Source organism: Oryctolagus cuniculus, chromosome 11 (genome assembly GCF_964237555.1).
Source record: "Oryctolagus cuniculus chromosome 11, mOryCun1.1, whole genome shotgun sequence".
NCBI lineage: Eukaryota > Metazoa > Chordata > Mammalia > Lagomorpha > Leporidae > Oryctolagus > Oryctolagus cuniculus.
In genome coordinates, this window is record NC_091442.1 from 1,374,114 (window position 1) to 1,399,723 (window position 25,610).

Consider the following 25,610-nt stretch of genomic DNA (forward strand, 5'->3'; position numbering starts at 1 on the left):
GCTCTTACAGTTACTCAGCAAACGCTGACTGGCCACTTGACCCCAGAGCCATGTCCTGCCCTCCTCAGCCAGGCCTGGCCCTCCTGGAAGGTCCAGGTGTCCCGGTTCCCTAACCTAGCACGATGGCTCCCCCCACCATTGCCCAGCCGCCCCGGATACGGCACGCTTGGAACTGGTCTTCCACGTGTGGCAGGCGTGTGTTCACACGTGCAGCACGCCTGTGGCCTCGAGCGTCAGGGCCCTGCCCGTGGCCCAGAGTGCTTCCCCCCGGCGTCTGTCTCAGGATCCTGACCCTCCTGTCATCAGAGCAGAGACCACCCTCTCCGTCCCTGACAGCTTCTGTCCGTGGCCGCTTCCCCCTTCACCCGTGGCCCGCAGGCACTCGCTCTGCAGTGCTGCTGCTCTGAGCTGTGGCTCTGCCTCCTGCTGGGTGCTGCTGAGACCCTGGGGACGGTGCCACGGGGGCCAGGCTGGATGCCCATCCCGGCGCCAGGCACCAGGCGACCTGGCGAGGGTGTGTGAGCTCCGAGTGTGGCATCGCCTGTGTCCAGCTGCCAAGCGCAGCAGCACTGCACAAGCCGTCGTGTGCCCGGGCGCTGGCCACGGCCACCTGGCCCTGCCCCCTGGGTGCAGTGAGCAGGCTGCCTGAGGGGGTGGCCGTGGCCTCGCGTGGGAGCGTCCAGGGGTTTCCTCCGCTCCTGGGACAGACGTGGACATCGTGGTGGCTTTTTCTAGAACTGGCCAGCGGAGTGGCCTGGGCTCCACCGGGCTGGGCTTCTCCTCCTCAGGGCCCCCGGCGGCCCCTCCCTTGGGACAGGTCTCGGCTCTGCTCTGTGTCCTTGTGCACGCGGCCGTCCCGTCCCCTCTGCCTCGTGGCCCTGACAGAAGGGGCCAGACTGAAGCCACGAGTGACACAGGCGTGGCAGAGAGGGAAGAGAGCCTTAGGGCCGGCCCCCAGGGGCACCGCCGTGTCGTCTCCACTGCCCGACCTCACCCTCCCAGTCCTCCTGGCCTCAGCCATGGAGCCGAGGCCTGGACACGGGGCCAACCTGGCTGCTGCACACAGAACGCACCGGAGGGGATAGGAACACAGGAACACATGTGCAGTGTGTGTACATGTGTGTGTAGGTGCGCGCATGTGTGCACACCTGTGTCTGCATGTTTGTGTGTGCATACAGCATGCTTGCATGTGTGTGTAGGTGCGTGCATGTGTGCACACCCGTGTCTGCGTGTTTGAGTGTGCATACAGCATGCTTGTATGTGCGTGACGATGCACACGAGTGTATACACACGCACACGCATGCACCTGTGCCTTTATGCACACACATGTGCATGCAGACTTACATTTGTGTACACATGTCTGTAAGTATACACGTACATGTATGTTGCGTGTGCGTCTATGCACATAGGTATATGTGTGTGCATGTGCACCTGTGAGCATTTGTATGACAGCCGACTGCCACTAGAGGGCGGGCTGGCCTTGCTTTCGGGAGGAGTGGCCGCTAATCCAGCAGGAAAGATCCTCAGGGCCCACGGGGCCTCCCAAGGGCGGGGCCTCGGGGTCGGCCAGGTCCGTGGGGCAGGGCCCTGGGGAGGCAGGGGTCAGGCCGATCCCCGCCAGCTGCCTCCTTGGAAATGGCGGTCGGGGCCAGCCCAGCCCAGCCCAGGCCCGGGGCCCCACAGGTGCTCTGGCCGGCTGCAGGGCACGGCCGGGCAGCTGCGACGTTTTTATTCGGAAGCTCAGGCAGGACTGTGGGAGGCGGGGGAGGGGAGCCCTGTGTTGGGGTGCCCAGTGCCCCCTCCTGTTTGTAGAGACGACACTCTCTGCGTGAACCGGGAGCGACTCCGCCTCTTTGCAGATGATGCAACTGATCCTTGGAAGGCCAGAGGACGCCCTGAGGCCAGTGCTGGCGAGGGGCTCTGTGGAGTCCAGCGACCCGCCTCCAGGCTCGTGGGACCCTCAGACGGCGCAGGACTGGGGCGGAACCGTGCAGCTGGGCCAGCGCCGGGCAGTTCTGAATGTCCAGGCCGCCCCCGCTGGTCCCCTGTGGGTGTCCCCAGCGCCCGGTGCGCTCTCCGGTGCAGGGCGCGTGTGGCAGGCGCCCCGGAGTCCATCACGCCAGGTGCAGAGCAGGTGCAGGGAGTTGTTAAGAGAGATCTGGCCTGGGCACCAGGAGCGGGGAGGCGGGGACTCACCCCCCGCAGCGGCCAGCACCGCGGAGAGCCGGGGCGGAGCAGCCTGGCGCGCCCTGTTCCCGGGTGCAAGTCCGGGAGTGGCTGTGGGGGCTGCATCGTGGTGGGACTGCAGGGGCAGAGTCGGGCAGGGAACTGGGTCCTGCAGCCAGGCCGCCGTCTCGTGCTTCCCCCTTCCTTCCGGGGGACCGTGCCATCTCTCTCTCGGCCGAGTTCTGCCTGTGTGGGTGGCGAGTGGACCCCCCAGGAGAGACAGCTCCTGGAAGTCCCGGAAACACGGGGAAGCAGACATCTTGAATCCCAAGTGCCACGGCCAAGGTCCTGCCAGGCAAGTCCAGCTGTTCCTGCATGTTCTGGGCATTTGCTGGGAGTTGGTGCCTGGCCCGGGCCCCACCCTGCGGCAGCTCCAAGCAGCTCCTGTGTGGAGTCTCACGTGCTTCCACGTTTCTCTGCACCTTCTACAGAAGATCCGGGCTGCAACCTTCGGCTCCCTGGCTGCCACCTGATCGCTGTCCATGGCTGCCCCCCGCGCACCCGCCCCAGGACACAGGCTGCACAGGCCCAGGGCGGAGCCGCATGGCTGGGACAGCCCACAGCGCGCCCTCCGACTCCCCGATCCTGCCCTCAGCCCCATGGCCGCCCTCGCCGAGGAAGCCGAGAGCCCCACACAGGTGGTCACCGGGGTCCCCCCAGCTGTTTCAAACCCAAACCCGTCCTCAGCTCCCCACGCTGTCCGAACGCAAGCAGCAGCTGGGTTTGGCCGCTTCCTGTGGGCATCGGGCGCCCTGGGGCCCAGGGTCCAGCAGGGAAGCTGCTTCCCGTCCCGGGGGCTCCATGCCCGGGCAGCTGGGACGGGGCAGTGTCCACTGAGCGTCGCCCAGCCGTGGGCAGGGGTCACGGCACGTAGCAGGGAGAAAGCAACAAGACCCTGTCAGCTGCGGTGCGCACGCCCACCCCAGCCTGGAGGGCGAGGGGGCGTGGTGCCGGCTCCCACCTGCAAGGTCCCGTGGTGAGTGAGCCCGGGGTGTCTCATCCCCCCTGACACTACTGGGCACAGAGCCAAGCTGGGCCGGCCCACCAGCGGGGGGCACCCTGAGCTCCCCGACTGCAGGTCCCCACCGCCATGGCCGAGGTGTGGGTCCACCTGCACGGTTCTATCTCGCGGGCAGGGGAAGAAAACGGGAGAGAAGCAGCCTGGAGCCGAGCCTCAGCCCCGCGGTCATCAGGCAGGAAAGCCGGGCCTGGCGAGCGCCCGGGTCCCCGCTGCCTGCACCAACAACCAGCGCCAGCCAGCGGCGAGCGGCCCCTCGCGGCGCCCAGCCTCTGCTCTCCGCCCCAAGCACACCGCACACCTCCAGTGGCTTTCGAACGAGCGTCTCCACTGGGAACATTCCCAGGCCGCCGCCTCTGGCAGCAGACAGCACCCTGGTCCCGTCCTCCCGGGCAGCTGCCTGCCTGGACCCCAGAGGCCGGGCTTGCTCCTTGTCCCGGGGCCTCCCTGCCCCTCAGTGGTGACTCTGTGGGTGCCGCGGCTCCCTTGCCCCCCACCCCCAGGGTCTGGCACCCGAGCCCGCACCCCACTGGCTGCCCCAGGCTTTCTGGTCTTTCCTAACACACACGCTCAGAGGCTGGGGTGGCCCGCCCTGGCCCAGGCCAGCCCCACGCTCGGGGTGCAGGGCTGTCACGGCAAGGGCAGCTCCCAGCGGTGGTGGGGGTGGAGCCTGCACCCAGGGCTGGTGGGAGGGGTGGACACTGCAGTGGCACACGGGGCGGGCCCTCCGCCATCTTGCCCCTCCCCTGCACACACGGTGCAGCTGCCATGTCCCAGCACGGAGCCTGCACTGGACCCGCCTCGCGGAGCTGTGCTCAGGGGTCAACATCCCATCACCGTCTGTGGGCACGGGGCCAGGCCGGTGAGAGGGAGGGCGAGGGTGTGGGTCCTGTTCAGAGTAGGCAGGGGGCCTCCAGGAGGAGGTGACCACTGAGGTGAGCAGAGGAAGAAACCAGGCCCTTGGGGGCTGGGAAAGGGATGCGTCTGCGTGGTGGGGGAGGGTGGCTGGGGAGGGGGTTGGGGGCAGGGCGGTCCTCAGTGCGGGACAGTGGGGGCGTGGATCACGGACCACCTGGGGAATGTGAGGGCCAAGTCCCAAGAGCCGGGATGTGCTCAGTTTGGCTGCGCACCTGTGTGTCACCTGCAGGGGGCAGCAGGGGTGTCCCCTGGAAGGGCAAGCAGCCAGCTGGGTGGGCGCGTGGGGGGCACGGGAGGAGCGGACGAGGCTGGCGACGCCATCCTGGTCTCTCCCCAGCCCCCCGGGGGGTCCCGTTTCCGAGAGCAGGGATGCCCCACTCTTCCTGGTTAGCTGGGACCAGCTGAGGGAGGGGCTGCGGGGGCCTGAGGCAGCCCCTGGGCCGGGCGGGCTGCCCGCGAGGGGGCCTGGCTTGCTCGTTGAGCGTGGTCAGGGTGCTGACGGGCAAAGGCCACTCTCACAAAGAAAAGAGGAACCAAACACAGCAGTCCTTCCTCCTGGCTCACACGGTCCCGCACGCAACAGAGCGGGGCCCTGCGTTCGTAAGAGCCCACGGCTTCCCCAGCATCCGAGGTTCGGGGGAGCCCCTGCCCTGCAGCCTCGCGGAAGCTCCTGTAGACGGAGGCCGCACGTGGGCTCCCTGGCAGCCCGTGCTCAGGAGGCGCTGTGCGGCGGGCGGCTTAGCCTCGCACACAGAGCAGGCGCGAGCGGGGTGGCTGGCGCTGGCTGCGGGCTGCCGGGGCCCCGGCCCTCACCCACCTCTTCCTGAGCCATCGGATGCTGAACAGAAGCTCTCTAGAGACAGGTGCGGGAAACTGACCCCCGGAAGGGACCCCCAGCCCCTGCCCCGCTCAGAGGGAGGAGAGAGGACGACGCGGCTGAGGACCACAGGCAGGCCGGGCGCCCTTCACCCACCTGCCCCGCCCTGGCCGTCTGTGCCCACGCCTGGGGCCCGGCTGACCCGTGCCTTTCTTGTCCGCGGGGCTCACTGGGGTGGGCGCGACTGGGATGGTGGCTCCTACAGATAGGAGGTGGGGGAGTGACGGTTCCCTGTGGAAGCCAGGGGCCAGGGCTGATGCTCAGGGCCGTGGTCTCCCTGCCTGTCTCAGGGCCCCCAGACCCAGCCCACCCTCGTCTGCGGGAGGCAGGGGCGCACTGTTGCTGAACCCATCCTGATTTTCACGGGATTTCTCTCTCCTCCGGAAGACCCGCCCTGCAGCAGCAGCGCGCAGAGCTGTGGGAGCCAGAGGCGGCGCGAGAGCTCTGTGTCCAGTGTCCACGACGCGGCAGCTGCCCACAACCCCTTACCACGGACATAGCCCCCAACCTGGCCACAGATGCGCCCTCCGTGGTCACAGCCCCTGACTGCGCCCTCCGTGGTCACAGCCCCCGACCCGGCCACAGATGCTGCCTCCTGTGGTCACAGCCCCCGATTCGGCCACAGACGCTGCCTCCCGTGGTCACAGCCCCCAATTCAGCCACAGACACTGCCCCCACCCCAGTCATAGCCCCTGACCTGGCCACGGACTTTCCCTCCATGGTCACAGGCCCTGACCTGGCCACAGACACTGCCCTCCACAGCCACAGCCCCCGACCCGGCCACAGATGCTGCCTCCTGTGGTCACAGCCCCCGACCCTGCCACAGATGCTTCTTCCGTGGTCACAGCCCCCAATCCAGCCACAGACACTGCTCCCCCACCAAGTCATAGCCCCTGACCTGGCCACGGACTTTCCCTCCATGGTCATAGCCCCTGATCTGGCCACAGACACTGCCCCCCCAAGTTGTAGCCCCTGACCTGGCCACAGACGCTGCCTCCGTGGCCACAGCCCCCAATCTGGCCACAGATTCTGCTCCCTGCAGCCACAGTCTCTGATCCAGATGTAAGCGGTGCCCTAACTCCCTAGTTCGTGCCACTGTGCAACCCTGGGCAGGTAGGAACCCACTCTGGGCTCCAGCTGCCAAGAGGAGCCATAGCCCGTGTGCGGGAGGGTGGGCAGCACTGTCACCCAGACCCCTGGCCCAGTGGTCAGAACAGCAGACTGCACACCTTGAGGCCCTGTGGCCCTGCGGCTGCTGCGAGGCCCCACGCGCTGTGCACTAAGGAGGCCCTGGGCCTGCAGCTTGGTGGGCACGGGGCCCCGCAGCACCCCAGCCCTGCCCGCCCTGCCCAGGCCTCCCTGCTCGCCTCCTACTGTGCCTGCCGCTCCTCCCCTGGGAAGGCAGCGCCACCCCCACGCCTGCCAGCAGCGCGGACAGTGGACCTCCCCGAGGGAGGACACGTTCTCATCTGCTCTGTCCCCTGTGGCAGCCACGTGGCTTTCGTGGCCACCGTGGCCTGGGGTGTACCTGGCGGGAGAGGAATGCTGAAGTCTCTCAGAGGTTCTTGACCCAAACTTGCACGCCCACGTGACTGGCAGCACCCAGCCACGGGCCCTTCCTTCTTCCTCCCCTTCCTCCTCCTTCTTGTGTTCCCTCGCTGCCAGGCAGGGACCCCAAGAAGAGAGAGGGCTGGACAGACGCAGCCACGCGGGAGCCGTGGCCTTGTCAGGAGGTCGGGTCTTTGTAGACAGAACCAGTGAACATGAGGTTGTACTGGGCTGGGTGGGCCCTGAGCCTGCGGCTGGCGTCCTTCTAAGAAGAGGGTGACAGCCAAGGAAGCGGGAGGCAGAGACCAGGGCAGGGCAGCCGCAAGCCAGGACCTCCAGGGGCCCCCGGAGCTGGGACAGGAGGCGAGGAGCCGCCCGCAGCCTGCAGAGGGCAGTGTCTGCCCCACCCACATCTGGGTTTTAGACTCCGGGTCCCCAGACTGAAAGAACAAACCCTGGGTCCAGCTGGCCGCTTGGTCAGCTCAGTCCCAGCCGGCAAGGACAGTGCCGGCCGTGGCCACTCCCACGTTCCCTGCCGTGTTTGCAGCACGTGGCGCCACGTGGTTTCCTTTGTGGCCCCTGGCACCTTCAGGAGCTGGGTTTTTGGTGACTTTGTCCTTGCCTGCTGCCCCCAGCGAGCGGGGCACTGCCTGCGGCACCTGCTGCTGTCTTCCCTGCAGCCCTGGCGGCTTCCTGCGCACAGTAGGTGTTACCGAAAGTTCTAGATTGCGAGGAGGAATCTCCCTCTGGGAGGGCTGTGATGACTCGAGACGAGTCAGGGTAGAGGGCAGGGCTGGTCCCACAGCCTCTAAGCTCTCCGAGCTGCCAGGCTCCCCTGCAGAGGTGCAGGGGTGCAGAGGTGCAGGGGTGTGGAGGTGCAGAAGTACAGAGGTGCAGAGGTGCAGGGGTGCAGGGGTGCAGAGGTGCAGGGGTGCAGAGGTACAGCAGGTGCGGAGGTGTGGAGGTGCAGGGGTGCAGAGGTACAGCAGGTGCGGAGGTGCGGAGGTGCAGGGGTGCAGAGGTGCAGGGGTGCAGAGGTGCGGAGGCGCAGGGGTGCAGGGATGCAGAGGTGCAGGGGTGCAGAGGTACAGCAGGTGCAGAGGTGCAGGGGTGCAGAGGTGCAGGGGTACAGAGGTACAGCAGGTGCGGAGGTGCGGAGGTGCAGGGGTGCAGAGGTGTTGCAGGTGCAGAGGTGCAGGGGTGCAGGGGTGCAGAGGTGCAGGGGTGCAGAGGTGTTGCAGGTGCAGAGGTGCAAGGGTGCAGAGGTACAGAGGTATAGAGGTGCAGAAGTGCAGAGGTTTAGCAGGTGCAGGGATGCAGAGGTGAAGCAGGTGTAGCAGGTGCAGAGGTGTGGAGGTGCAGAGGTGCAGGGGTGCAGCAGGTGCAGAGGTGAAGCAGGTGCAGGGGTGAAGCAGGTGCAGAGGTGAAACAGGTGCAGAGGTGCAGCAGGTGCAGGGGTGCAGAGGTGAAGCAGGTGTAGCAGGTGCAGAGGTGCAGAGGTACAGGGGTGTGGAGGTGCAGGGGTGCAGCGGTGAAGCAGGTGCAGGGGTGCGGAGGTGCAGGGGTGCAGAGGTGCAGGGGTGCAGAGGTGTAGCAGGTGCAGGGGTGCGGAGGTGCGGAGGTGTAGCAGGTGCAGGGGTGCAGAGGTGCAGGGGTGCAGAGGTGCAGGGGTGCAGAGGTGTAGCAGGTGCAGGGGTGCGGAGGTGCGGAGGTGTAGCAGGTGCAGGGGTGCAGAGGTGCAGGGGTGCAGAGGTGCGGAGGTGAAGCAGGTGCAGGGGTGCCGCGGGTGTGTTCCCCACACGATGGGGGCATGGCGAGGGCAGGCAGCGAGTGGCCTGGCCCAGCGCCCCTCCCGTGCGCCCGAATGGCTCTGGGTCAGGGGCCGCGTTCAGACAGGCACCCTCCTCAGTCCTTCGGGCACGACGCGTCCTGGAGCCCCCCCCCAAGACTGACCGCAGCCAGGGCACAGGAGCCAGGGCCTCGTCCGGTCACTGGGCGGTCACTGGGGCTCGCAGGCTCTCCGGGCCCTGCGCTCCATCCCAATCCCCACGGGACACAGTCTCACCCAGGTCGCTCCCAAGAAAGCTCGGACTGTGCAACCCACCGCGTAGGCCTCACCCCGCTGCCTCCCGACCCTCGGCTGGCGTGGCTGCCCCATTTCACAGGTGCACGGCCCTGTCCACAACCACGCAGCCGGCGAGGACCAGGGCTCAGCTGCCTGCCCCGGAGGCCACCCCGATTTCTGGCCAAGCCCCGTGGCTAGGAAATGGGTCACACCCTTCCCAGGTGCGGGGGCGTGGGGACTTCCACGTGACCGCCCCTGCTCAGAGGTGAAAGGCGGGGGCACCAGTGCAGAGGAGGGAGGGTCCCCTCGGGCGGCAGCCGGGACCTGGGAACGGGGGACCTGCCACTGCCTCGCCAGCCTCGGCCCCACGAAGGCCAGCAGCAAGCCCCAAGCATGGCCTGCAGCCCCAGCTCACGGGGCCCTGCAGACCCGGGAAGGAGGCCTGCGGCATTTGCAGAAGCGGCCGAGGCAGACAGAGGAGAGCTGGGGGCCACCCAGACAGCGCGCGCTGCTGGGAGGGGCGGCCGTGGCTGACACACGGTCCCCGGAGCAGCCGCCGCCGTTTGCTCCGAGCCCAGCGAGGTGGCTGCACCAGCCCCTGGAGCCCAGCGCCCTGGTAGGGAGAGGACCTCCGAGGTCCCCGGGCATCCGGGCCGCCCGGGAGCGAGAGCTGAGCCCGGGGGAGGCGGGTGAGCTCTGTCCTGGCGCTGCTGGTGGGCAGTCATGATGTCACTTCCAGGCCCCGGCGTGTGCCAGATGCCGCAGGTGCTCCTGCGCTTGGTGGGGCTCCACGGGCAGAAGCAAGCCCGCCCCGGCTCACCCTCCCTGGGTTGGCTCTGGGTCTGGGTGGGGAGGAGGAAGCCGATGCCACAGACGCTGGGGCCGCGAAGGCTTGGGAGGTCCCAGAGCCCCTCGCCAGACAAGGGCCGGGCGAGTCAGGCCCCGATGGCCCCAGGCCCGGTGCAGCTGCTGCCCCTCCACACCTGCTTGCTCGGCTCCTGGTGGGGGTTGGGGGACTCACCCCTGCTTTCCTGAGCCCCTTACCCCTGGCTGCCCCAGGAGAGCTCACAGGCGCCAGCCTAGGGGCTGCCGAGGCCCTGTCCGGTCTTTCTCCTCCTGAGGGCCTGGCCGCCCTGCGCCTTCCCACTGTGCACCCGCAGGCACGCCTGTCCCCACGTGACCCACACGCCGCCTCACCTCACGGTCCAGGCCGGCCGCCACCGTCACAATGTCCCCCGTCTCACTGTTGATGGTGAACATGTTCTGGGAAGGGCTCTGAGGGCTCTGTGTCACGATGCGGTACCGCACCATCCCGTTGGCCGTGGTGCTGTCGTCGGCGTCGTTGGCCGTGACCGTCATCACGTAGGTGCCTGGAACCGAGAGAGCTGCTCAGACGGAGGTCACCCAGCACACGGGTGCCACCCCATGCCCACACCCCCGGCAGGCATCACCAGTCGATCTCAGAGCTCTCCCCTGAGACTGGAGGTAACTCCGGCCTCCTTCCCACCCCGTGAGCGGGACACCTGCCAGTCCTCAGAGATGATGCCAGAGGGCACACCTGCCGCCCCTGCCCCCCCCACTGAAGGGTTTCTCCCAGACCCGAACGCCCCTTTGAGGCCACGGGCCCCAGGTGCACAGGGCTGAAGGCCCAGCACTGTTCTCTGAGCCCACAGAGGGCTGGCCTGGAGAGTGCAAAGGGCCGGTGCTGCGGTGTAGCGGGTAAAGCCACTGACTGCAGCACTGGCATCCCACGTGGGTGCCGGTTCCAGTCCCGGCTGCTCCACTTCCGATCCAGCTCCCTGCTAATGCTCCTGGGAAAGCAGTGGAAGATGGCCAAGTGCTTGGACCCCACACCCATGTGGGAGACCCAGAAGAGGCCCCTCGCTCCTGGCTTTGGCCTGGCACAGTCCCTGCCACTGCGACCACTTGGGGAGTGAACAGAGCATGGAAGCTCTCTCTCTCTCTCTCTATTTCTCCATCTCTCTCTCTGTAACTCCTTCAAGTATATAAATAAAATAAAGATTTTTTAAACAAGGGAAGGTCTCAGAGGTACGTCATAAGGAAAACAAGACCTCATTCAGACTGGGTATACAGAAGGTGCATAATAAATTATTGAGCAAGACACTGTGGGGAGCAACCCTAGCCGTGACCCCTTGGGGGGCCTAGGTGCAGGAACGCGGAGTTAGGGAGTGACTCCAGGGGCATGATGGGACATGCGGCCGTGAGCGTTTCCTGGCCGATGAGGTTGGGCCCGGGGTGCAGGTGTACTGTTCCCGCCTACGCCCACTTGGTGGGGGTCAGGGTCTGCAGTGGACGCCACACAGTCCCCTGCCTCTGAGCTCGGAGTTCAGTCTCCCAGGCCTCCTTGCCCCGGGGAGGACATGACCAGGACGGCCCTGGCCCTGTGCAGCGACGGACGGTTGATGTGTTTCGAGCCGGTGATGGGGCGGGGTGTGTGTGGGAGTCACAGCTGTGTCCTCCCTGCTGTGTTTGGCTGGGCCAGCGTGTGAGGAAGGGGGCTGTGGGAGCAGATGCTGGGACAGGGCCATCCTGGAGGAAGCGGAACCGAGGGGCACTGGGGGGCCGCGTCTCCCGAGAGGAGGGCCTGCAGCCCCTGGATCAAGGTGCTGTCCAACGACTGAACACTCAGCCATGCGTCGCTCCCTGTCCCACGCCTTCCCACCACGTGCAGCCCCGCGTCCCGACAGCCTCACGCTCCCAGCCCTGCGCCGGCGCCCACTGCTGGAGTCTCGCCTCTTCCTGGTTCCGTGCTCTTTGCTCGGTTCCGTGTTCCCTGCTGTGGGAACCACTCGCTGTCCCGCCTCCCAGGGCGCCAGGCGCTCGGGAAGAAAGAGCCACAAATCCTTCCTCAAACTTGCAAGCTCCGAGAGAACGTTCTGGAAGCAGCACACTGCGCAGGCACCAGAGGTCCAGCCTGCCTGTGTCTGTCCTGCAGGCTTTACTTGCTGCCCACAAGGCTCCCGGGCCACCTGGGCTCACCCTTCCCCGGGCAAGGACAGCGGTGGTCCCCGGGGGCAGCTCCGATCCCACACGGCCGACCAGAGCTGCTCACTGGTTTCTGGCTAGTTATAAATGCACGAAATCTAAGCTGCCCTTTTTTTCTAAGCTCAGGAACTTGCTTTTGAAAACCAAGCGAGATCCCTTGGACAATTTTCTTTTCTCGTTGCAGAGTGAAAGCACATTTGCGGTATCCAGCAAGTGCTCATTGGACAACAGCGCACGGCAGCAGCAGAGACCGTGAGGACGCCGGCCCCGAACGCCTGCCCGAGACCGGGATGGGGCCTTCCAGGAAACGGCCTGAATTCCGCTCATCCGGGGGTAGAGCCCCCCTCCACTGGTTCACTCGCCACAGGCCTGCGGCGGCTGGGGCCTGGCCAGGCCGAAGCAGACGCCAAGAACTTCGGCCATGCCACCCTGAACGTGCCTGATCTCATTTGATCTCGGACCAAAAGATTGAGTGTACGCACGGTCAAAACCCAGCAGAGCCCTGACCCCCAACGGCCTGGCCCCCAGGAAGCCCAATCCTCTGCACACCAGCACCAAAGGCATTCGCTGTCCGCACCGAGCTCCTGGGACCAGCCCTCCACCCACACCCACTCCACCAGTAACCACTCAGTCAGGTTCCCAGCCTGGGACCCCAGCATCACCTAAGGTCCCCCAGCCTGGGACCCCAGCCGTCACCACAGTGACCAGCCGGGACCCACAGTGACCAGCCCAGGACCCACAGTGACCAGCTGGGACCCACAGTGACCAGCCGGGACCCACAGTGACCAGCCCAGGACCCACAGTGACCAGCTGGGACCCACAGTGACCAGCCCAGGACCCACAGTGACCAGCCGGGACCCACAGTGACCAGCCGGGACCTCGGCCGTCGTCTTGAGGCTGCTGTTCTGAGTGAGACTGGGAGGCGGCCAGGCCCTGCCTCTCCTGAAAGTCCAGGAAGCCAATCGATCACCTCTGACCTCTGACCCCTGACATGAGTAGCACCTGGCTACTCACTGAGCGTCCACTGTCCTGAGCTTTGGCTTCACTTCCTTCGGGGACGAGCCAGAGCCCATTCGACGTGTCCCCGAGCCACCACCGAGGAGTGCCCGGTGGTGAGCCCTGTGCAGCGTGCCCAGCTAGCAGCCCAGGCGCTTCTCTGAAGCCCCCTCCTCCGCCGGCCTCCAGGACCTGCCAGGCCACGTCTCGGCGGTCACATCTGGCTCGCGCTGGTTTGCTCTCTGCACATGTCACATTGTCACCTGGAACGCCCTCCCCTCACCTCGACACAGCTCCCACCCACCTCTGCAAACACGTCATCGCCCACTGCCCCGGGCCAGCCTCCTCACGCCATCCTCCAGGCTACGAGCGCTCAGTTGGCCGTGGTCACCACCCCTAGGCTGCCCGCACTTCCTCACCCCGTGCGCCTGGGCAGGGGTGGGCGTGGGTGGCGGCTCGGGGGCATCTGGACCTGGCGGACGTGGTGGCAACTGGACAGCGGCACCTGCAGCCTGGCCGCACGTGAGTTGGATTGGATGGGTGAGCTCGGGTGTCCCACATCAGGGCCACGGTGGCCATGCTTGGGTGGCACACGGCAGGGCCACGGTGGCTGCGCCAGGAGGGACCCTGACAGGCACACACGCTCCCTCTGGCCACGTGACGCTTTGTGCCACCGCAGGACGCTGCCAGCAGGGACCGCCCCGGCTGCTGAACCCCAGGACGACCCCACTGTGGACTGTGGCCTCCTGAACCGGGAGCCGCAGCACCGCCCCCTTCACACGTAGCTCGTCTGGGCACGCGTGGAGTTCAGGAAAGCCGTCCACAGTCACGTCTGAGGTCCAGCGGGGCGCGAGCCGTGCAGGGACAGAGTCACAGCGGCCATGCTCGGGGAGCCCCTGCTGACGCCAACCTGACCGTGGTAGGGCGGGGTGACAGCTAGGAGCTTGCATGGGAGCGCGCGGTGTCCTGGGCCCCAGTCCTGGCCCTTCCCCGGCTGTCCTGACCCCCCGGAGCCCTCTGGGCCCAGAGGTGCCGAAGGCACAGTGTCCCCGGTGGTGTCTGCTGGGAGCTGGCGACTGCTCCGTGCACGGCACCTCTGCCGTCCCTCGTGGGCCGGAACAGCCACGCTTCCTCCTCCTGTGGAGAACAGGGCCGCCCTGAGCATCTGGGACGGCAGGAGCCTGGCTGCCAGTGTCCCCTGCTGACCCGCTCGCCTCCCCCCCCCACCCGGCCGGAGCCGAGGCAGCACTGGGCTGTGAGCCCCGGGCTGCCCCTCCCACCATGCTGGGAAAGCCGTGGGAGGGGCCCTCGGCAGAGAGGTGGGCCGGCGGCTCCTCGCCACGTTGGCACTGAGGGTGCTCACGTTGGTGGCGTCTGTGCTGAAGGGGTGCTAAGCTGAGTCCCCGTCTGGAGGCTCAGGCAAGGAGGGAGCGGGCCCAGGCCCCTCTCCCGCTGGGGGGCGTGCAGTTTGCTAGCAGGTGCGGTGGCGGGGGGGGGGGGGTGCCTTTGTGCCGGGCTCCAGGTGGGGGAGGCTGCCTCTCCCCGGGTGGTGCTGGCGTCGGCCGGCAGATGGCGCTCACAGGTGTGGGGCAGGGCAGGGTGTGGGGCAGGGCAGGTGCTCCCGCCCACGGCTGCCTCGGAATTCACCTACCAGGGCTGCCAGGCGCCTGCGAGGATTAATTTCACAAGTCTTAAATTGCAGTTTAATTTGAAAACTAATTCAGCCCCATAACTGGCTTTCTGCTGAGACCACTGAGGATAAAGATTTAAGTTCTTAATATTCAGACGATCGTCAAGGGCCCTGCCGTCCATCTCGGGGCTCCGGGGCTCTCCCGCACGGGAGTGAAAGAAGGAAGCGAGGGGGCCCCCTGATGGTGGGAGCTATGGAAGCGGAAGTCTGCGTTGCCTGGTTAAGGCCACCTTGCCTGCTGTTTATCTAAAATGACATTCATTTCGAGGTTTGTAACACAGGCCTCCCTGCGGGTTTGAGGGGCTAGGCGGGCTGGACAGTTCCAGTTAGAGACTTTTAGTTAAGAAACAATCAATACGGGGCATCTTCTCACGGGCAGCTCCTGCAACGCACAGAGCCCGGTCTGCACCACCCTGGGCCGGGACGACGCGGCTGCAACGCCGGTTTGCAGCCGGAGCGTGTGACCGTGGAGACGGACTGCTCCCGGGCCCGCGAGCTCCTCATCCGAGGCTTTGAGTGACAGGAAGGAAAGCAGGTCCCAGGTGAGTGATTCCGCGGACTTGGCAGGACAAATGCCCGCTGGCTCCCTGCTGCCCTCAAGCCGGGGCTGAGCCACAGGCCTGGCAGCCCTGCCTCCCCGCTCTGCGTCCATGCAGACCCCAGGTGGTCCCCACATAGCCCCCTCCCCGAGCTCCCTCGGACTTCCAGGATGCAGCCCTGGGCTCGTCCGCCAGGTCCAGATGCCCCCGAGCCGCCACCCACGCCAACCCCTGCCCAGGCGCACGGGGTGAGGAGGCGCCAGCCGTCAGCGGCCGACTGAGCGCTTCTCTGGACCGCCCCGGCTGCTGAACCCCAGGACGACCCCGCTGTGGACTGCGGCCTCCTGAACCGGGAGTCGCAGCACCGCCCCCTTCACATGTAGCTCGTCTGGGCACGCGTGGAGTTCAGGAAAGCCGTCCACAGTCACGTCCGAGGTCCAGCGGGGCGCGAGCCGTGCAGGGACAGAGTCACAGCCGGCCATGCTCGGGTAGCCTGGAGGACGGCGTGAGGAGGCTGGCCCGGGGCAGTGGGCGCTGACGTGTGTGCAGAGGTGGGTGGGAGCTGCGTAGAGGTGAGGGGGGCGTTCCAGGCCGAGGGCATGTCCGGGCACGGAGCTGCCGTCGGGCGCAGCACGGTGCCCCTGAGTTTGTTGTTTGCGCTCCCTGAAGGAGCCCGTTCCAGCGGCAGCTGCGGCCTTTGGGAGACCTGCGGGCACCTGGGGGTGGTGGTGGTGCCGAACGCACTTGCTACGGTCAGAACCCCCGGCTCCGTCTCTCAGAGCCAGCGTCGCAGGGGCTCACCCGGGCCTCCTGATGACGTAAATGCCAGGATGTGACAGCAGGGACCGGCCCGGTGACAGCGCGGCTCAGGGAACCGTGTTGGGGTGGGGGTGGGGGTGGAACGGGCGTGGCGGCCTTGAGGGCAGCCTGGCTTGTGCGGTGCGGCAGGGGCTCCGCCAGGCCGGGGGTGCTCGCTCTGCGACTTGCCGCGTCGCTGTTGTTTGCTGGGGCCGCCTCCTTCGTGGGAAATCTGCCCTCGGGTGCAGGGAGCAGGTGCTGGCACCCCCGCGCCGGAGCTGGCCTGGGACCTGCTGGTGTGGGGCGGGACGGCCTCCCAGCCTGGCCTCCGGTTGGCCATTGCAAGTGTCCTTCCAGGGTGGGGTCAGGCCTCCGGGAAGCCCCGGCCTGTTCCTGGTCTCCCTGGAGACCTCCCCGGAGAGTGGGCGGATCCCCAGCAGCTCACTGGCACCAGCGTCTCCTCAGGGGGACGCCCCTGCCGCTGGCCCGCCCCAGGCCAGAAGCTGCTGTCCTTGATGTTCGGCCAAGTGGGAATTCGTGGTAAGTCGGAAGAGCGCCCCTCTGAGGGACAGCTGCGGCACCAGGGCGGCCAGGGCCGTAACCCCGAGGACAGCAGGTGTCTGGACGCGTCCCACACGTGATCGGAGAGGGGCCGTTTGGGGGGCGGTGGGGGTGGTGGTAGAACTTAGAACTCTGCTGATCGGTCAGCACCTGCTGCTAACGACCACGGAGCGCGACTCCCCAGCCTCCCTGCCCCACGACGGGGCCGTTATCTCCCGCTTTGCTGCGAGGTAAGAGACGGGGGGCCGCCGTGGGCACCCTGTGGCTGCACGGGCCCGGTTGCGAGAGCACAGCCTGCGCCCAGCCATCTCCTCCACTCTGCCCTGCGGAGCCAGCACCAGGACGGGGAGGCGCGGGCAGAGGACCGAGGGCAGAGCTCAGAGAGCCAGGAACGGGCCCCTGCCCGGCAACGTGTGACAAGGACATGAAGAGATTCCAGGCAGAGGCACAGCCTCCATGCGGGGCTGTGACAGAAATGAGCCCGGACGTGGCTCCCGGCTCAGACCTGCTGTGGGGGCGTCCAGCAAAGCGCACGGGCCCACCGCTGGACACAGCGACTGTGAGACAGAAAGCACACCCGCCGCAGAGGATCACGGGCACAGCCGACTGTGAGAGGGCAACCCCGGAACGCACAGCTCAGCCCCCTGGGGGCGCCAGCCCCGGAACGCTGGGAGAACCAAGGCAGCTCCGGAGGGCTCAGGCTGGGTGGGGGCTTAGACACCAGTCCCGCGCCCGCCCCAGAAGGAGCGGCAAACCTTGGACTTCGTCAAAATTACGTTTCTGCCTCACAAAAGGGCCTGGGAGCAGGCGGGGGAGGGAGAGGAAGTCCCCCCGTGGCCGGGGCGTGGTGCTGGGCCGCGTAAGGAATCTGCAGGGCTCGGCAGCCACCAGCTCGCTGAGAAGGCCGGGGACAGTGGCTGGGGACAGTGGCCGGGGACAGTGGCCAGGGACAGTGGCGGGGACAGTGGCCGGGGGACAGTGGCCGGGGACAGTGGCGGGGGAGAGTGGACAGTGGCCGGGGACAGTGGCGGGGACAGTGGCCGGGGACAGTGGCAGGGGACAGTGGACGGGGACAGTGGCCGGGGACAGTGGCGGGGGACAGTGGCCGGGGACAGTGGCGGGGACAGTGGACAGGGACAGTGGCCGGGGACAGTGGCGGGGGACAGTGGACGGGGGACAGTGGCCAGGGACACTGGCGGGGACAGTGGTGGGGACAGTGGCGGGGGACAGTGGCCAGGGACACTGGCGGGGACAGTGGCGGGGACAGTGGCGGGGAACTGTGGATGGGGACAGTGGTGGGGGACAGTGGTGGGGGACAGTGGCCGGGGACAGTGGCTGGGGACAGTGGCCGGGGACAGTGGCCAGGGACAGTGGCGGGGACAGTGGCCGGGGGACAGTGGCTGGGGACAGTGGCGGGGGAGAGTGGACAGTGGCCGGGGACAGTGGCGGGGACAGTGGCCGGGGACAGTGGCAGGGGACAGTGGACGGGGACAGTGGCCGGGGACAGTGGCGGGGGACAGTGGCCGGGGACAGTGGCGGGGACAGTGGACAGGGACAGTGGCCGGGGACAGTGGCGGGGGACAGTGGACGGGGGACAGTGGCCAGGGACACTGGCGGGGACAGTGGTGGGGACAGTGGCGGGGGACAGTGGCCAGGGACACTGGCGGGGACAGTGGCGGGGACAGTGGCGGGGAACTGTGGATGGGGACAGTGGTGGGGGACAGTGGTGGGGGACAGTGGCGGGGGACAGTGGTGGGGGACAGTGGCCGGGGACAGTGGCCGGGGCCACGCGGACAGCAGGCACGACCACACAGCTGCAGCAGGGAGCATGGCGAGGCAGCACCGCACAGCCGGCGGCATGGCCCAAGCCAAGAACAAGCGCACCAGGCGCTTGTCTGGGAAGGTGGCAGCGGGAGAGGCGCGGCCCCTCCTGTCAGACACGAGGGCTCCTTGCCAAACCGCCTGCCTGCCTCACCGTGCTGGGCAGCTGCGTCCTCGGGGCACTTTTCCCAGGGGAGCCAGGACCTGTCCCCGAATGATGCCCCGGCAGCTCCATTCACCACGGCCCCAGCCTGGGGCAGCCGAAGGCCCTTGCACGGGCAAGTGGTACACAGAGAGTTCTACATGGACACCGTGGACGGCCACCTAGCAGGACGTGTCAGGTCCACGCCATGGACGCCCACCCAGCAGGGTATGTGGGGTCCACACCATGGATGTCCACCCAGTGAAACGTGTCAGGTCCACGCCACGGACATCCACCCAGCAGAGCGTGTCAGGTCCACAGAATGGACGTCCACCCAACGAAATGTGTCAGGTCCACGCCACGGACGTCCACCCAGCAGGGCGTGTGGGGTCCATGCCACATCATTCTACGAAGCACAAAGCAAAAACCCGCCACATCATCACCACGGACTCCGCTCGGCAGTGCTTTGTGCCGTGGAATTCCACTCGCGCTTCCAGCCCTTCCACGGGATCCGCCCAGCCAGAGCCGTGCTGGGTGCAAACAGCCAGTCACACACGGGAGCACAGTGTTGTGACTCCATTCAGTCGACGTAAAAACGACCAATCAGAGAGCTGGGCAACAGGAGAGCAGGTGCCAGGGGCTGGGGGAGGGGCGGGGGCGCTGTGGCTATGAGGGCAGCGGGAGGGGCCTCGGGTGCTCCAGGCATGGGCGGTGCTGCTGCAGCTGCTGCAGTGAGGAGTGTGTGAGGCAGCACACACCCAGACACACCCACAGACTCACAGTCACAGACAGCACACAGTTCACACTCACAGCATACACACACTCTCACACAGACAACACATATGATTCACACAGTACACACACCCAGACACACCCACAGACTCACACAGACAACACACAGTTCACACTCACAGTATACACACACACAGACAACACATATAATTCACACAGTACACACACTCAGACACACACTCACGGACTCACACTCACAGACAGCACACAGTTCACACTCACAGTATACACACACTCACACAGACAACACATGATTCGCACTCACAGTATACACACACTGACACACAGACAACACATATGATTCACATAGTACACAGACACACACTCACAGACAGCACACAATTCACACTCACAGTATACACACACTCACAGACAACACATATGATTCACACAGCACACACACCCAGAGACACACTCACACAGACTCACACTCACAGACAACACACAATTCACACTCACAGTATACACACACTCACACACAGACAACACATATGATTCACACAGTACACACACCCAGAGACACACTCACACAGACTCACACTCACAGACAACACACAATTCACACAGTATACACACACTCACACTGACACACAGACAACACATATGATTCACACAGTACACACACTCAGACACACTCACACGGACTCACACTCACAGACAACACACAATTCACACTCATAGTATACACTCACACTCACAGACAACACATATTATTCACACAGTACACACACACTCACACAGACTCACACAGACAACACATGATTCACACTCACAGTATACACACACTCACACAGACAACACACGATTCACACTGACAGTATACACATACTCACACTGACACACAGACAACACACACAATTCACACAGCACACTCAGAGACACACTCACCTGGACTCACACTCACAGACATAATTACAGACTCACATTCACAATACTCAATACACAGAAACACAGACTCACAGACACACTCAATACACACTCACACTCACAGAGACAGAATACACCTGCAGAAACAATCACACTCACATACAATACACACACGCAGAGGTAGACCCACATGGACTCACACAGAGACAATACACACAGAAACACAGGTTCACACTCACACACAATACACACTCAGGGATACACTCACACACTCATGCATACTCAATACACAGATTCACACACACACCCTCATACACACTCACACTCAGAGACACACTCACATGGACTCATACTCACACAGACTGCACACACAGAAACAGATTCACACACTCAGTACTCACATAGATACACACAGATGCAATCACGTACTCACAATCACAATACTCAGCACACAGATTCACAGACACACACTCAACACACACTCACATTCACACCGATATAATGCACACTCACAGAAGCACACAGATTCACAGCACAATACACACTCACAGAGATACACACAATCACACTGACAGATATAATACACACACAGAAACACAGGTCCACACGCACACACAATACGCACTCACACTGCGATACACTCACACTCATACACTCAATACAGACGGACACACTCAGTGCACACACACACTCAGACACACTCATGCTCATGTAGACACACACTCGGTGCTTACTCAGGGATACTGTCACATTCACACTCACACACACACACTCAGAGACACACTCACATATATTCAATAGACTCAGACACATTCACACTTAGATACTCTCACACACATGTTTACACTCACACAGACACACACAATGCTCCAGACACACCCTCACAAGACACACTCACTGAGAAACTCCAACGCCTGACACACACACTCATGCAGATTCACACTCACGCTCACACACACACACTGACGGACACACAGACACATGCATCCAAACATGCACACACAGGCTCACATGCGTGAACACGTGGGCACACGCTCTTACTCCTACAGATACACACTTAGACACACAGACACACACAGACTCACATGCGTGAACACATGGGTGCACACTCTTACTCCTACGGATACACACACACATGCGTGAACATGTGGGCACACGCTCTTACTCCTACAGATACACACTTACACAGACACACGTACACACACATGTACACACAGAGACACACACGAATGTGAGGGACACAGTGAGGTCTGAGCAAGGGCTGTGGGCTGTGCCAGTGCCAGCTTCCTGGTTGTGGCACCCTGAGTGTGAGTGTGTCTCTGTATATTATGTCTGTGTGTGAGTGTATCTCTGAGTGTGAGTGTGTGTTGAGTGTCTATGAATCTGTGATTCTGTGTGTATGTCTGTGTGAGTTTATGTCTACGTGAGTGCGTCTGTGTGATGGCTCTGCGAGACGTCACCCACTGGGGTCCCAGTTACGGAGTTTTACAACTGCGTGTGAATCTGCAATTATCTCAAAACAAAACGATTCAGAAGAGGTGTTTCTTCAGTTACGAGCTACAGGCCTCAGACGAGAGTGGTGAGCCTGGGTGGATGGCGTGAGGGCACAATGCCAGGCCTGCTGTGTCCTGTCTGCCCAGGGCCCCGGGCCCACCGGGAACACATAGCCCCAGGCCCACCGGGAACACACAGCCCCAGGGCCACTGGGCACACACAGCCCCAGGCCCACCGGGAACACATAGCCCCAGGCCCACTGGATACACATGGCCCCAGGCCCACTGGGCACACACAGCCCCAGGCCCACCCTGCACACACAGCCCCAGGCCCACTGGATACACATGGCCCCAGGCCCAGCAGGCACACTCAGCTCCGGCCTGCCTGGCACACGTGGCCCCAGGCCCACTGTGCTGTTTCCTGTGGCCCTGTCCCTGGGAAACCCTGAATCTGGTTCCACTCTGGTGAACTGGAGCTCAGCGGGTCTCCGCTTCCTCACTGCCAGCATCGGCCTCGGTCTGCCAGTGATCCCGGCCTCACCCCTTCAGTCCTCGCTCCCAAGGTCGCCTCCGAAGCCAGGGAGACCCGGTGGACATGGCCAGGGCCTGCACGGCTGCTTGGCCAGAAAGTCAGCTCCGTGGAGGTGCCTGCCGGTGTGGACGCCGGGGCTCACCCACCGGGTGCAAAACACTGCTATCCTTCTGCCCCGGGAGGCAGGCGTTAGGGGTTGGGTTCAGGGGTCAGGGGTCAGGGTCGGGACGGGCCCAGGGGGAGCAGCCCTCGGCCGTCTGTGGGACTCCTGGCGAGCAGCCCGGAACCCAGCAGAGAGCAGGGCCTGAGTGAGAGCCCACGTGGCCGGAGGAAGCCGGGCTGGGAGAGCGGGAGCCAGATTCTCCACGATCCGTCTCGGCCAGGCGGCCTCGCCTCACCCACTGGGGCTGCCGTCTGTCTTGGCTTCGCAGCCCCGGGAGCCGACAGCTCCTTCCCTCTCCAGGGAACACGAGGGTGGTTTCTGCCACCTGCGGCTGTGACAGGCATGGAGTGGAGTGGAGTGGGGGCCGTGCCTCACCCCAACCCAGTGAGCGCTGCTCTGCCCAGGGCACGGCCGCCAACCTCACACGCCCCTGTGGTCAGCAGCGCCAGCGAGGATTTCATAAGGTGCAGGGGAGACTGGGGCTGTGCTGCCGAGTCCCCGGGGTGCTGCTGGCCGGGCCCACACCAGGGTCTGGCGCCGGCTGGGGCTGCGGGCGCCCGGGTCCTGACCCAACACTCAGCTTAGTCCACCTCTCTGGGCCCTGGTGTCTACACTGTCAAAGGGGAGGGGCCACCTGCTTCTTGGTGGCTGTGTGACGTGGACACTCGCGGCGGGACATGCTCACAGGGGCCCAGACTGGGGACAGAGCTGTGGGGGACTCTGGCCCTCCCTCGCTGCCCTGGAGCCAAATCCAAGGTGTAGCCCACAGGGCTTTCCTCTCAGGCTCTGTCTCCTGCCCCAGGACCTTGGCACACGCTCACTCCTCTCCCAGGCTCGGGCACCCTGACCTCCTGGCACTCCAGCCCCCGGCTGACACGTCACCTCTGCAGAGCGGCCTTCCCCGGTCATGCTGTCCCCGTGGCTCTCGGTGCCCTGGTCTCCTCCTGGACATGGTTTCCACGGTCGCCTTGTACACTGTGCCCCCACCCTTGGTCTGTGCCCAGTCCGGACGCTGAGGTCCATGAGAGCAGAGCCGTGGATGCTGGGTGTCTGTGGCGAGTCCTGGATGAGGCCCCCGCCCCCGCCCGCCCCGCGCCCAGCTCACCCGGCTTGGAGCCCTCGTCCACGGAGCCGTTGTAGACCTGGTTGAAGAACTCGGGGCGGTTGTCGTTCATGTCGATGACGTAGATGTACAGGTCGATGGGGTTCTCCACCTTGTTGCCATTCATGTCCACGGCGTGGGCTCGCAGCTGCAAGGCAGCACAGAGCCATCAGCCAGCGCCCGCAGGGCACCACGGAGTCAGGGCAGTTCTCTGGGGGACACAGCTCCTGGCTGACCCTCCACCTTGGGGGGGCATAGCTCCCTGCTGACCACAGCCTGGGGGGACACAGCCCTCTGCTGACCCTCCACCTGGTGGGGGACAGTTCCCTGCTGACCCGCAGCCTGGGGAGGGATGGGACACACAGCTCTTGGCTGACCCGCAGCCTTGGAGGACACAGTTCCCAGCTGCCCCACAGCCTGTGGTGGGTGAGGGGCACAGCTCTCTGCTGACTCTCCACCTTGGGGGGGACACAGCTCCTGGCTGACCCACAGCCTGGTGGGGGTGGGACACGCAGCTCCCAGCCCCTGGGACAGGAGGCAGCTGGGCAGGTGCTGCTGGCTTTGGACATCACACAACTTCTCAGAGCCTCTGTCTGTCCTCTGCAGGTGCAGGAGAGGGCGTGACCCTCGGAATCCCACGGCCACGGCCCCCCAGGGCCAGCTCAGACTGGTCCACGCACGGCTGACGGCTGGTCAGATGCCTTAGATGGGAGTTCACGTCCCCCTACGGCCATCACAGGAAAGCATTTGTGCCCAATGGGAGGGGGGGCTTAAGCGCCTGTGATGGAGAGGCTGAGGCGGGGGGGGCAGGGAGGAGAGTGCGGGGGTGCAGAGGGGCCTGGGCCTGAGCAGGGGCGAGGCTAAGTGGGTGCCCCTTGGGTCCAGCCCGAGTCTGACCGTGATGAGTTCCAGGCTTCTCTGCTTCTGCTGTTCTTGGGCTCAGCCCAGCTGGGACACAGCGGCCACAGAGGGCAGCTGGCAGAGGCTGGGCTGGGAGTCCCTCTGTCCTGGGAGCTGGGGGGGACAGAGTCCTGACACTGGGGGCTGGGAGGTGGCTGGGTGCCCGGCTGATCCCTTAGCTTCTGGATCTGCTCCTTCACTGTTTCAGTCACTCCTTCAGCCAGAGCCCATCAAGGGCCTGCCGGCACCAGGCTCCGGGCTGGACCCGAGCTGGCTCGGCAACGACGGCCCAGATGCAGCCGCCCGAGCACCCGATCCTGTGGAAGGCCCGCGCCCTGCTGGGGCGGCCCCCGGCGGGTCCTCTCCCCGGCGGGTCCTCTCCCTGGCAGGTGCACGGTGAGTGCCGGCTGCTCCTGTATCTGGTGAAACTTCTCCGAAATGTGCACCTGAGGCCACGTCCCAAGCCCTCAGACCAAGCCCTGGAGGAGGGCCCGGCCCATGGTTAGGACACGGAGCGAGAGCCACGAGTGTGCAGGTGGTTCCGTTCCACACACGCCGGCGCGGCCGCCAGCAGCAGGGACTCCCACGCCTCTCCAGCTCCTCTCGCTTCCGTGCAGGCGAAGCCTCACATGGACGTCACTCCTCTCCTCCCCCGTGGCGGGCAGCACGGCGTGCTGGCCACAGCGTGGCACCGACGCGCACCCTGCACGACGCTCAGGCACCTGCAGAAGCGTGGGCGTTCCCCTTCCGCAGCCCAGCCCCCAGCTCTCTCACCGCGTGCCAGCGAGGGGCGGGGAGAAGCCTTGCTCGGAGGTTTCCGACAGACGGAGCCAATGTAGTTGAAACTTCTGGGGCGGGAGGCGGTGACTGCACTTCCTGTCTTGTGCACAAGGAAGGCGCCTCCTTGTCACTTTGCGAGGAGACCACAATGTCCATTTTGGCTCCAGGCTCCATACCCTTTGATGCGGTGCAGTCCTGCCAGGCTGCAGCCACACGGCAGGCAGAATCTCCCTGTCCCCAGGGACTGGGCTCCTGGAGGCATCCCGCCAGCAGGGGCTGGTGCGGAGGGCACCTTTGCCAAGTCCTTCCTTCTGTAAGGAGAGCGAGCGCTCCCTGGCTCTGGCCTTGGGCCCGGGGACGGAGGCCGTGTGGACCAGCCTGATGGGTGCCTGCCCGTTGGAGCCCCGCTCTTGAGAGAGGAGACGGACAGTGAGCCCCAAAGCAGCTGACAGCAGCACAAGGGGCGGGGGCGGGGGGCAGGCTGAGCTCTGCACCGAGTGACGTCAGAGTCAGTGGTGACAGTGTGACCAGGGTTCAGTCTCTGCTCATGCATGGCAGCCGAGGCGCGGCCCTTCCGACCCCACAGGAGCCCCCCGCGCCTGCGCCCAACTGTGCTGCTGCTCAACGGCTCTCGCCGTGAACCTCCGGTCTCAGCAGCAGCCCAGCGGGCTCCCCTCCCTTCTGCCCTCTTCCCTCCGCAGGAGGCTGAGGCCAGACAGGGGAGGGCCGGGCCTGTGGGCTCGCACCTGGCCAGGGCCGGCTGGGTTTGACTCGCC

General features: G+C 65.0%; 1 protein-coding gene across 1 annotated transcript in view; it reads right to left on the reverse strand.

Moving 5' to 3' along the window:
- CDH4 (cadherin 4) overlaps positions 1-25,610 on the reverse strand; it is a 326,582-nt gene that overhangs the window by 21,949 nt on the left and 279,023 nt on the right. The window contains exons 6-7 of the mRNA XM_070051648.1: positions 23,158-23,302; positions 9,850-10,022 (exon numbers count right to left, since the gene is read on the reverse strand). Coding sequence (XP_069907749.1) covers positions 9,850-10,022; positions 23,158-23,302 — 318 coding nt within the window. The remainder of the gene's footprint in view (positions 1-9,849; positions 10,023-23,157; positions 23,303-25,610) is intronic.